Source organism: Bacillus rossius, chromosome 12, assembly GCF_032445375.1.
Source record: "Bacillus rossius redtenbacheri isolate Brsri chromosome 12, Brsri_v3, whole genome shotgun sequence".
Taxonomy (NCBI): Eukaryota; Metazoa; Arthropoda; class Insecta; order Phasmatodea; family Bacillidae; genus Bacillus; species Bacillus rossius.
The window spans coordinates 54,379,809-54,393,931 of record NC_086339.1 but is presented as its reverse complement, the minus strand read 5'-3'; the positions used below and the strand labels follow the sequence as shown (position 1 = coordinate 54,393,931).

The 14,123-nt window shown below is 35.0% G+C and overlaps 1 protein-coding gene across 4 annotated transcripts in view; it reads left to right on the top strand.

The window, feature by feature from the left end:
- LOC134537950 (maternal protein pumilio) overlaps positions 1–14,123 on the top strand; it is a 448,094-nt gene that overhangs the window by 386,295 nt on the left and 47,676 nt on the right. For all 4 annotated transcript variants that reach the window (XM_063378958.1, XM_063378960.1, XM_063378959.1 and 1 more), the window contains 2 exons: positions 6,044–6,356; positions 12,284–12,533. In XM_063378958.1, the coding sequence (XP_063235028.1) occupies positions 6,044–6,356; positions 12,284–12,533 (563 nt within the window). The remainder of the gene's footprint in view (positions 1–6,043; positions 6,357–12,283; positions 12,534–14,123) is intronic.

The following is a 14,123-nucleotide window of genomic DNA, read 5'->3' as shown; positions in this document are numbered from 1 at the left end:
AATTTTCGGCCGATATTACTGAAAAACGAGAGAGACTACCATAACCTAAAAATCCACGAGTACCCTTTTCACTTTTCTTAGTAGTACTGCATTCTCTTTCAGATCACATTATTTCTTTGCAACATGTGCCAAACGTACACATAAAAATTTAACATCCTTTTTTTCAATAATGTCATAAATGTCATAAATAAATACATTACCGTCACGGTACATAGACATCTCGGTTGTTACGGTAACTGTAGTGCAAATGTGCTAGCTATCGTGCTTCTGTAGTAATTATGGTATCGACAAAGAATCTTTAGTTCTTTTTATGGTAATTATCTTAATATAACAATTGGGTTTGTACTGTAGTTATGGTACATCATCGATATTTCTTCGTAAGTTGTTGTTCATTTGTCTTTTCTTCATATTTACGTGCTCCATTACTTGGCTGCAGATTTAAGTTGATTTTTACTACTGTATACTATCGTTACTGTTTTTATGATGGTTTCTTTCTAAGAAATGGTTATTTCTGCAAAATATTTATGGTTAAACGGTCATCTATTATAATTTATAGTGACGGGACCACATATTTTGTACGATCAATGCGGACAAAACGATAATTCGAAGATCGGTACAAGCGGACTTTTTTAACCTTAGTTGTATGGCAATTTTGCCGGGACCATAGAAAGTATACGATAAACACGGACAATCGATACATGCGAGTTCGATAGATAGAGGTTTGACTTTACATATTTCAAGGGACCAGGGTGAAAAAAAAATAAAAAGAGGGAAATGTAAAAATAAATTTTTATTATCTCATTATGATGGAAATGGCAAGAAACAAATATGCACCACACTAAAATAAAATGTCAGAGATGCTTACGTTTTAATGTATTACCTAGAACTTAATTATTTCACTTGGTGAAAAGAATAAATCCATCCAGTCTTGCAGTTCTTCACAACCGTAAAGAGAAAATAAATTTTCTGTTCTTGAGTAAGAAAGTTCTGTGCATGTTTTAGCATCTCAAAATTTCCACATTTTATGGTGAGATTTTCTTACACAAAATATTTAAACTCTTCAATTAATCGCGTGTTGACATTTAATTCATTTCAGAAATTTATCAGAAACAATTCTGTTAAACTAACACAACTACTTTCAAAAGATTGTTTATGTTTGGTAATAAAAATTTACGAACGTTTCAGCAGCAATGTTTGGAAATTCAGATTAGCCAACTGCCTCTCCAAAATATATCTAACGTAAAACGAGCATCGCTGAACACGCACAAGAACGCCGATTTACAGCAATTTGGTTATGTTGCTTTTAAACTTATTTTAATATGGCCGCCACTGTAATCCACTGTGAATTTGGGTAAAATCTCATTCAAAAATCATTTCATTATATTCTTTAAAGTTTAAAGTGCAGAGATGTGAAACGTTCACGTTACCAAAGATTTGGTTCATGGCCGTATGGTTTACCATGGCAGGTAGCACAAAAAAAAAGATTGTTTACAATGGCAAATGTAGCTGCCATGATCAAATAGCTAACGTTTACATTATTTTACTTGCCGTTTACATTTACATAATTTTCTTTTAACATTTATGGTTTTGTCTAATTATTTTTGAAGGTTTACTATTAAATGTAGTGCTGCTGCAACGTAATTTCTAAAAAATTCTTTCGAAATGATTTTTGAATGAGATTTTACCCAAATTCACAGTGGATTACAGTGGTGGCCATATTAAAATAAGTTTAAAAGCAACATAACCAAATTGCTGTAAATCGGCGTTCTTGTGCGTGTTCAGCGATGCTCGTTTTACGTTAGATATATTTTGGAGAGGCAGTTGGCTAATCTGAATTTCCAAACATTGCTGCTGAAACGTTCGTAAATTTTTATTACCAAACATAAACATAAGCAATCTTTTGAAAGTAGTTGTGTTAGTTTAACAGAATTGTTTCCGATAAATTTCTGAAATGAATTAAATGTTGACACGCTATTATTTGAAGAGTTTAAATATTTTTAGGGTTGTGCGAGAATGAGATTTAGGCCTCGAGAAATTTTCGAGAAAGAAAATATTTTTCTCGCGAGAAACGAGACGAGAATGAGAAATTTTTAAATAATCAAGATTTACTGTAGATATCACTTTCAAAATATATTGTTCTGTACATAAAACTGTTGTTTATCATATAGAATGTCAATTTAGTTGCCTGTGCACAACTGACATGCACCACACGTTATGTAAGCCTACACTAAATTATAAATAAACATTCACTCACTTAGGTAAAAGTCTAGTAGCTAACATGTTAATTGTGGTTCCCGTTGACTTATCGCCACATTTTGTGTAATACTGCCACACTGATATGTCCACATCTTCCATTTTACCGTAAAATTAAAGTTTAATTTGACAACAAAGTTTACTTCTGTTAAACTGTTATATTCCCGCAACACTTTTTTTTTTCCACTTGGTTACGCCGCAGTTAGAGATAAAGCAGTATTGGGAAATTATTCTCATATTCCTAATAACATTTTACAGGCGTCACATTATTTATTCATACCCGCAGAGTAGCTCGCGTAAACGGGAAACTCTGGTACTGTAATGAAAACAAAGAAATTGTTACATGGGAGGCTTTAGCGGGATTCATTACTCGTGACGTCTTACAACTGAGTGAAACAAAGGTGGAAAAGGAAATGGGATGAACATACTATTTATTCTGCCTTTTCAACGGGTTTGAACACACACATTCACGTAATTTTACATAATACAAGGACGGAAATTGTTCTGCGTGTTCAATCCATTCCTTTACATTCCAGTTCATTTAATAATCACATGACTTGCGCAGTCTTTTATTGGTTATGAAATAAGAAACGGAACAGCGAAGCAGACTCGGTCTGGCAGCATGACCACCATTCTCTTTTGTTCGTTAAAAAGTAAATTTTGTATTTTTCCGTAATAATCAACATTTCAGTATGCTATTAAACATTACCGAACAAAATATTATGACTAAATGAAAGGTAATGCTTTTATTAACTTTACCGTAATAACGTGTATGTAAACAAAACCAATTTTGTAGGTTAGGTTCGAACGTATTTTATTATGTATTACGCTTACGTAATTTAAAAAATTAAATACGGCAGTTATTCTTTTAGGATAAATTGGAATTTCATATGACAGTTTTTATTCACAGTTTCGGTTATTGATAAAGGTTTTGGATGGTTGACTATCGGCTAGTCTAATATCTCTTAATGATTGCATCATGTTTGCTTTGTGTTCCGCCAAATCATTTTTCGTCCAAACAGGCAGGCACGTTTGGTATTTTTAAAACATTTAAACTAAAATAATGGCATTGTGTATGTAATGTTCAACATATAAAAATACAACTATCAATATCAAATTTTGTTTCCATACCAAATTGAGTTGTTACCGGTACCAAAAAAAATTTCTCGTTTTTTTTTTTCGAGAAATTATTTTTTTCGCTCGCTGTTCGAGAATGCAATACCGTATTGGCCCGAATATAAGGCGACCTGCAGTTTCAGGAGGCCAAACAAATGTAAAAATAATTTTTGGTAGAAATTAATGTGAAAATTCATTAGACATACATTTTGTGTTGATAAATCGTTTTTGCATTTATGTATAACAATTAATGTATATTTATCACATTACTTATTTAAAATAAGTTTGAATGGCCTACCCTAAAAGTCAAAAGAAAACAATTAGAAAATATTAACATTTTTAAGTATTACACTAGAAATTTTTTCGTATGTTTACTCTAATGAAGCTGCATAATTGTCATCTTCAGAGCTGTTTATTTGTCTAGGGCTCGTTCCCCGCCGTTCCACCGATGTGTGATTGTTCATTTTTCACATTTTACTGTATCTACGAATTTAAAATTTTTACAATGGCTATTAATCCCTCTTAAAATACAGCATTTAACTTTCCGTTTGACTTAAGCTACATATTACCACAGAACAAGGCGTATTACTATTTAGTAGTGTGTTAAACGTAAAAAAAGCAAACAAAGAATGCATCTTGCCGGAACAAAACAAGTGGCTAGCTGACATGATGAAGCATACTGCCAAGAATAACTTCGGTTACGTGACCGCGTATATTTGTCCATATTACTCTCTGACAGAGAGAGTCTGTTCTATGAATTTGAAAGAATAATCTATGATAATTATGAAAGGTTTTTACATAAATAAAGAGTGGATTATTAAAATAGCTTTTGAAGCAACGTACCAAATTCCTCTTAATATGGCGTCTTCGTGCGTGTTCGGCAATGTTCGTTTTACAACAAAGAAATATTGTGGAAAGACAGTTGGCAGCCGTGAATTTCCAAACATTACATCCGAAATGTTTGTAAACGTAAACAATCGTTCTGAAAATAACAGTGATATTTTAGTACAAATATTTCCGTTAAAAATCTGAAGATAAATTACCGTAAATGTTAACACGCAATTGTACACAAAGTACAAATATGAATTGTAAAATAAAAGGTTGCCATTTTGAGATGCTTCAACATTCACGTTTTTACTCAAGAACAAATATTTTAATTTTCAACTTCAAACAATTGTGAATTACTGCAATATTAGGTGGATTTATCGTTTTTCCCCGTGTGAGGTAACAAAGTTTTAGTTAATATAAAAAATTGTGAACATTTTGTTAAACAATGTTTCTACTGTAGTTTTCAGCTTGGAACTAATGTTTGCGGTTCTGACGTCTTGGGTGCGAAAATAAGGCGACTTCCAATTTTTGCATCTCTCGTTTATGTAAAAATGGTCACCTTATATTCGGACCAATACGGTATTTCTCGAAATTTTTCTCGAAGTTCGAGATCTCGCACAACACTAAATATTTTGAGATGCTAAAACATGCACAGAACTTTCTTACTCAAGAACCGAAAATTTATTTTCTCTTTACGGTTGTGAAGAACTGCAAGACTGGATGGATTTATTCTTTTCTTCAAGTGAGATAATTAAGTTCTAGGTAATATATTAAAACGTAAGCATCTCTGACATTTTATTTTAGTGTGGTGCATATTTATTTCTTGTCATTTCCATCATAGTGAGATAATAAAATTTTATTTTTACATTTCCCTCTTTTAATTTTTTTTCGCCCTGGTCCCTTGAAATATGTATAAACAAGGTTATATTGTCATTTTATTTGGATCATTATTTAGTTGTGCTTGAAAATAAAATTCTTAACCTAACCGTACAAACCTTTTTTTTACAATTAATTAATGTAAGGTATCTAAAGTTGGTTAAGTTATAACATTATTTACCATTTATGTCATAAGACATTTTTGATTATTGTCAGTGTTTGAACACGTGTTTCGTCTAACTATATGCAAGGTTAAAAGGCCAAATTGTGCTAGAAATTCAAGGTAGCGTAACTTGATGGTAATGAATATACTTTTTAACATTATATAAGCTGTATATAATGTTAATTTCTGCACAGAAAATGAAACACAACGCAATTACCTTTTCAAAATCATATACAAACTTTTTTTTTCTGAGTATTCTCTGTTGAACATTGTCAGATAAAAATTAAGGAATCGGAATCGGATTCGAAGAATCGACTCTTTAATTTAAGAATCGAAAATGGATTCGGAATCGGTATATTTTAGGAATCGGCCCAACACTAATATAAATATGCACTTTTAACTTTATTTTCAGTGTTCCATCTAAAACTTTTTGTGGCGGTTTGCTTTCAATTACTACACTGTTGCAACATATATTACGGTAAATGTTTTTACGTGAATTTATAAAGTAATGTATTCATATGGTAATTAAAATGACAGAGCGTCTTTGCTTGGTCGGTGTAAGAATAAGTCTGTTTTTGTGCCATTTCAATTTTGTTTTCATGGGTCAAGCATAATTAAACAATTTTTGTTATTCTTTACCTGAAATATATTTCTCTATGTATTAATTGTGCAGGTTGGAGAATTGTGTGTTACAGTAAAGTCTCATTATAACATATGTGAAAAAATATTGTTTGGTTACTTAAAAATGCAAATACTTGATTAGTGATGTATGTGAAAGCTGTGAGGTACCGGGTGGTGTGCGCGCAGGCACCGTGGTGACCTCGTCGCAGAGCCCCCTGGGCCTGCCCTCGGCCTCCCTCACCCCTCCGCCGGCGCTCAGCTCCAACCTGCAGCTGGGCACGCTCATGACCGGGGCGAGTGCCAGGAGCGTGCTGTCGGCCGCGCCCGGCGCCGAGGCCGCCAAGTTCCGCAACGGCGGCGTGGGCCTGCCCTCCAACGCCATGTTCGGCTCCTGCAGCTCCATATTCTCCAAGATCAGCAGCGGTGCCACCCGAGCGGCCAGCGCGGGCGCCGGCCTCGACAAGCCGGCGGGCCGCAGTCGCCTTCTCGAGGACTTCCGGTGCGTTACCGTTGGTTACATCGTATGTCGAAGATAACTGACGAAAATACCGTGTTTTATTGCACAATCGTCGTAACCATATTTTAGGCTGTCAAAATTGGGATAAAAAAACTTCTCGCGTAAACGTTCAATGATGTTTTTGGTCCCGCTAGTAGATGCCGAGGGTTTTATGTAGGTATCTTTTCCGTATAAAACAATGTATTTTAAAGTAAAACTCTAATATTTATTCGGTCATTACCACTTACTTAATAAATTAACGTAAAATACGAAGTTGTTTGACGTGTAAATTTTCTTATAAAGACATTTTTAAACGTTATTTCCTTTATCTGATCGTCTGCGTCGCCGCCGTGTAGGTATAATCTAAAATTTAATTTCGGTCATTACCACTTGTTTATTTAATTAACGGAAATACAAAGTTGTCTGACGTGTAAATTTTCTTTTAAAGACGTTTTTAAACGGCATTTCCTTTATCTGATTGTCTGCGTTACCGCAGCGTACCACTTATAAAAATGTAGCCAGCGCATCATTCATGTTTGGTTATGTTGCTTCCCGTATAGAGTGCACACACGTAGACGAATATCGATATCTCGCCGATTGGATGCAACGCGCGCTCTGTGTCAGGTGCCGAGTTAACTACATTTGAAAGCTTGCATTCTTTCATGGCAAGTGTGTACTACGACACGTTAGTTCACGTCAGATTCTAGTGGCTTGCGTTCGCATTACAGTTTTGGTTTTTCTATTTAAAGTTGAAGAAAGGTTTTGTTTAAGGAATTATTAATATAGATTGTTTGGCGTGCTCTTGTATACTCCACCTTTTTTAAATAAACATACTTTCCATGAACAGGTTGTTTTTATGAATACTTTACCTAACAAAAAAAAATTTTCCCGCTCAATCGTTGCACCCCTACTTCTCAAACTTGATTTTAGAATAAAATGTGCGATGATTATAGGAGAAAACACGGTAATGAATGTGTAAACACTGAGAAAACAAGCCAACATCAACTGATGTCAAAAGTTAATGCATGCACTGCTCAGAAAATTCCGAGGGAAGAAAAAAAATATATATCACAGTATGACTAACACAGTGTTGACAATGATGAGACAGCTGCGGAGAGAACAGTAAATAAGCACAAAAATTATATTGAACAACACAGTGACAACAGGCAAACAATGATCCTAAACACATGATCTGGACAACACAGCAATACAGACGTACAGGTGAACACAGCGACTGTCTCACGATTCATGACAATGATGTTTTAGAGCCTCTTGAAAATGCGTAATTTTGGGTTTTCTACGTACGAATGAAATAAATAAAAATCTTTCTCAGCAATATAAAATACTTTTTGTTTTGCCATCATGGAATAGTTGGCAACTAAAATACTGTAGGACTACGTACGTACATCTGAAAATTCACAATGGCAAGGAAAAGAAGGGTTTTTTCCCCCAAGACAAGGGTGCCAGCAGTAGGCATGGTCGGGCAGAGAAATTTGACTTCGGGCGGGCTCGGGCGGGTAATTGTCCAAAATTTTCGGGCTCGGGCAATCTCGGTCGGGCATCAAAATCAGTTAATGAAATAAATTTTGAACATAAAATAGTCGTACTTAAGTTTGCATTGACAAACCTGAACTGTTTTTATTTATTTACTATACCGCACTGATATGAAAGTTAAACATTAAACTAAAAAATAGAGTGCATATTAATCTTGGAAATAAAGTGCTTATTAACTAAATTGTGTTTGGGTAGCTGCTTGAAGGTTCATTGTCACTGTTGATTGTTTGACCTACACTTTCACTGGTATCGATTTTGGTAAAATAATGACATGAATTAAATAGAAACAATTCACAACCACTTTCTGCAAATGCCACGCAACTACAATGTGTGTAATTAAAGTCAGCTTATAATCCTTCTCGCACACAGCAAGCAGCTCCACCGGCCTTGAACACTACTTTGTGACTATTGAGCAGTGAGCATCCGCCGTGCGTACGCGCGCGTGTGTGTGTGTGTGTGTGTGTGAGAGAGAGAGAGGCGGGCGACCAGCTGCATCGTTAGTTAGCCAGCGAGAGTAACGGTAAATGCTGACCTTGACCACTTCCGCTTGCTGCAGGGCTCGCTCTCTTATATCTGTCTCCCCCTCCCACAAACACACTTGCTGACCGGGCACCTTCTTTATCTTATCTCTCACGCACACTCACTTCACCGGCTGGTGCCGGGCCGGCGGCGGCGTGGCATGTTCCTGCAGCTGCCGCGCGTTCCAAAAAAAAGAAGCTTTGTTTACTTGCGCCGTGCGGTATTGCCGTTTTCCAAGGTGCCCGATATTTTCGGGCACTGAAATACCCGCCCGGAATTTCGGGTATACTTGATACCCGAAACACTGCCCGAAATTTCGGGTACCCGACCATCCCTAGCCAGCAGACACATAACTACAAATGTTATATACCTTTGATATATCAAATAAATAGCATTTGCCAGCATTAACATATAGCTCTGGTGTTCTGGCTCACGTTTTATTTTTGTGTTCCAATCCTATTTGAACAATCTACATTAATTTATAGTATAGCAGTTATTGTTAACAAATACATACCTAAAGTGTAAAGTAAACCTTTTAACAGTTAAACTTCACAGAGGTTATATTTTGGAATAGCTGGGTTTTTAATAATTTGTTTTTATTACATCTTCAGAAAGCAACATATTAAGCATGAAATGCACAGTTCAAGAGAGCAGAGAATAAATACCCTTTTTATCGCATATTTGACGCACGCGCTTAATCGTCGCACTTATATTTTGGGGCGTCAAAATTTGGATAAAAAAAAACCTCTCGTGTAAACGTTGGGTGAGGGTTCTGGTCCCGCTATTAGTTTCTTAAGCGCTTTGTGTGGTTATTTTTTCTGTATAAAATGATATATTTTAAATAGGGATGGGATTTTCGAATCTTGGATTCGTCGAATATACCGAATCCTATGGATTCGAGGATTCGTAGGATCCGAGGTGGGATTCGAGGTGGGTTTTTAAGAGATTTAGGTAGTAATTGAAAATTGTAGTGCTGGGCGAAGTTTGAAAATTTCGAACCGAACCGAATCCTGACGTTCGGTTCGAAACCTCTTAAAATATATTCGAAAAACCGAACGTTCGTTTAAAAAAAAATTACGTTTTTATAATTTTATAACCCCCATTTGAGACCATTCACAAAACAGCACAACAAAATTCCATTACTTGTAATATTCCGACTTTTATCACATAATCGTCGCCTCAACAGTTTCAAGCGCAGAAAAAATAATAATAAAAAAATTATTAATGGTCGCATAACTCTCATAGCATTTTTTCATATAGGCGCGCTTTGTTTAGTTTACTTTAGAGAATTTTGTATGCATTTCTCGTACTACGTAATATAAACTGTTGTACAAATGCCAAAGGTATTGTATATTATACCTTTAACTATAGTGCGTGTACGAGAAGTGTTGTAAAATCACCAAAGATTGCGTACCCCATACGTTAAACTAAAGCGAATGTACGAGAACTCTCGTATTTCGGCAAAACTAACGTGATCAAGTTAACACAAGACAAATGCGGTAGGAAATGATTACGTAAATTACGTATTTTAAATTACTGCAATGTATTTATTTTCTTTGGCCTTTTTGGTTATAACAGTCAGGTACTGAAAATATAATTCTTGTGTATTAAAAGTACTGGTCCAGTAAATTTTACAGTACGGTACTAAGTTGACTAGTGTAGTCGCGGCAGCCATCATTATTTCTCGTGTTTTCTTTTTTCCGACGCAAATTTTTATAACCATACTGACTTACGTTACGTTTACAATATTATTGTTCTTGAGGTGATTTGCGATGAGCAGGCTTACGTTGTTTAAGTTTTCCAAATGGAGAAAAGATAATGACGTCCCAGATGACCCAGAACCACCCCAAAAAATGTTTAAAGTTTCTTCTGACGAGCAGCATTCTTCCAAGAAAACAGCAACTGCAGTCAGCGGGTTTTGTAATGTAGATTGGTAACTTAATTCACATTCGACTTTTTTTTAATGTCCTATTAAAAAGTTTTACTTTTTAAAAATGTTAGGATATGTCTACCACAAAAATATGTTATGTGGCCTTATGCTGAATGTTCGTCATCTTTATAATCTTATATTTTTTTTTTTAATGAAGGTTAGTGTACACTGAAAAAGGAAGATAGTCTTTTTGAAATTTAGATGGAACTTCTTCATGAATTAAAAGTATATATACATATAAAGAAATTAAATGTGAAATGATTTTCTCTAAACTGTTTTCTTTCCTTCATTATTTATTGCATAAACTTTACTTATAAAATGTTTTGCAATGTTTTAATAAAGCTAAGCTATAATGTCTTAATTTTACATATGGCTGGAGAACCTTTCTTTATCACCATTCAGTTAAAGACCGAAATGTTGGTCGGTTCATTTTAATTCAAAACAATTATTTCTGTATGAGGTTCGGTTCAAAATTTTTTTGCTATGGTTCGATTTAGTTCGGTTCGAAACCAGAGAACTGAGGTTCGCCCAGCTCTAGAAAATTGTATACCTAAACTGTATTATAAAGGTAACGGAAATAGCACAAACATAAGATAAACTACGCTGCATTTTGTCAATTAGCATAACTACTCGATATTTCCAACCTTCAATAATATAACATTGCAGAAAAAAACGTAACTTTTTTTAAATGGTGTCTGTTATACAAACGTATTTTATTGAAAACATAGGAAGGATTAATTTAACAGAGAATTAGACAGATGCAAACTTACGTGTGTGGTTTTTGAGGTTATTTGTCTCTATTTTATATCAGGTGTATACACTATGCACTTATTTTACAATTTTATAAATACACATGATTTTTTTTAATACATAGGCCTATGTAATTTTTTAAAATAAATGTGTGATTTTTTTTTTAATAACATGTGGTGAAGTTTAGTGTGGGACTGGGATTCGAGATTCGATGACAAACACTGAGGATTCGAACAAGGATTCGGATTCGACCAAAATGTGGATTCGTCCCATCCCTAATTTTAAAGTATAAATCTAATATTGATTCTGACATTATCTCTTACTTATTTAATTAACGGAAATACGAAGTCGTCTGTTGTGTAAATTTTCTTTTAAAGATGTTTTTAAACGTTATGACCTTTATCTGTTCGTTTGCATCGTCGTGATGTAACACTTACAAAAATGTAGCCAGTGATAGGTGGCATCATTCATGTTTGGTTATATTGCTTCCCGTATAGAGCGCGCACACGTAGTCGAATATCAATATCTCGCCAATTGCATGCAACGCGCGCTCTCTGTCGAGTGCCGAGTTAACTACATTTGATGGCCCGCACTCTTACGTGGTGTGTACTACGACGATAGTTACTCGTTTGTTCAGGCTTGCATTCGGATCACAGATTTTGTTTTTCTATTTAAAGTTGAAGAAAGATTTTTGTTGCATAACTTATTAATTTAAATTGTTTGGCGTGCTCTTTTATACTTCAATTTTTAAATAAATGAACTTTCAATGAATGGGTTTTGTTTTTATGAATAACTTTACCTAAGAAAAAAAATTTCCTCATAAACGTCCTGTTCCCCCCCCCCCCCCCCCCCCCCCCCCCCCCTTCTCCGCCATTTTTTCAAACTCTTGATTTTAGTATAAAATGTGCAACGATTATGTGATAAAATATGGTATGTATGTGTATATATACACGTAAGCATCTCTAACAAATTTTAATTTAAGGTTTATATTTTCTTATTGTTTCCATCATTGTGAGATAAAAAAGTTTTTAACATTTTCCTGCTTAGGATCTATTGTAGTTCTATCTAATTGAATATAAATAATTTTAGAGGAATTATATTTAAATTCTTAATCAATTAAATAAATATTACAAAAAATGATCTTAAGGTTTATTTTTTTATCTCTCTCTCTATGCAGGAATAACCGCTTCCCGAGTCTGCAACTTCGTGACCTGGCCAATCACATAGTTGAATTCTCGCAAGACCAGCATGGTTCTCGATTCATCCAACAGAAGTTGGAGCGTGCAAATGCTACGGAAAAGCAAATGGTGTTCCAGGAAATCCTTTCTGCTGCTTACAATCTCATGACTGATGTTTTTGGGAACTATGTTATCCAGAAGTTTTTTGAGTTTGGCAGTCATGAACAAAAATCTACACTTGCACAGAAGGTAAGTGCGTGGTTGTTTTCTAAGTTTTTGTACAGAAATTTAGTCGTGGTTGTTTCCAAGCTATTGAATAATTTAAATCATAAAACAGTATATATTTTTTAGTTAGAGAGGGTGGGATCTTAAGTTTTCTGGGAGAAAATTGGAATGTATTTTTCCTAAAATTTCAGGCAGAAAAATTATGTTTTCCGGTTTCTCAATTTAATTTTTGCAGTAAACATTTACATATGCCAAAATTGTTGTTAACAAACTATTTTGAAAGGAAGCACTTCTTTAACCTAAGTTAATACATGCATGCAATCAAAAATGCATTATTTTCAGGGGGGGAAAAAACTTAAAACTTTCAATTTGTGGTGTAGAAACATTTACAGACATGGTCATAAACAAGGACTTTATTCAGCATTTGAAATATACTACAGTAGAACCCCGATTTAACGAAGTGCTATGGTTACCGAAAATGTTTACTCTAAATCGATGTTTCGTTAAATCCGATTTTCCGATTTTCAATGACCCCCGCACTGATAATCGCGTCCCTACCGTTTCCATATCGTAGACAGGGTCGACGCTGATATCTTGTGCTGCCGTGCTATCTCAGACTTCGTCAACTTTACATCTTCAACGTCTTTTAATCTCGCTCGTACGGCCCCCTGTTCGTACGTACACCTCGGTCGTACATACAGATTTTCAGAACCCGTGAAAAATGAGGCATAAAATAAAAGTTTAAAAATATGTAAAGTGTAAGAAATACGTTAAAGTGTATGAAAATACAGTCGCAACCTGCAGCGTATATAACAAATACGAGCTACATACACATTGCGTCACAGTAAAAAATAAAAAATAAAAAAATTGGCCGCAAATTGATGGAAAATTTCCTTCAATAGCACGCCGTACGCGGAGAAAGGTCATTGTACTCGGTCAGCTGCTATTACGGCGCGGCGTAGCCGCCGGCTGACTCTCTTTGTTCGCTGAGCTGCGCAGCACTTATAAAAAACGTCCAAAAACTAAACACCGCGCACAAAGCTCTTACTGAGAATAATAAAGCTGTAGCAAACCGTATGTATTCGGTACCGAGTAACAGGTGCGCCATCTAGTAACGAGTAACGAAACGTTACACACGGCTGCATCTCGTTACTCGCATTTTTCGTATGTTTTACGCATGCGCGCGCATATTCGATGAATTTGCGTTACAAAGAACGATGTTTGTTTATTAAGTAAAGTATAATTTGGAAATTCGTCGTTAAAGTCTTTTACTGTTTATTAAAGGTATTGTGTGTGTAGACAAAGTTTGAGATTGGAACAGAAACAACGTAAGAAAGTATTGTTTACAAATTTGAAATATGTTTTTATTATCGCATATTTTCACGTTTTTTTGTTCTTATCTTAAAAGAGATAGTATAAAAAAGCCGCTCTAATGAGATTTAATTGTTTCTTGGTTAACAAAAACTGTTAATTATCAAATATTGTTAATTGTTTATATTCTATTTATTATTATTTACGCGACGTCATACTGTACGCGTACGCAATACGACTCGATTCGTTGCTGCAACATAACATAGCATGTTATGCGGTATCAGAAGTAACGAGTAATGAAAC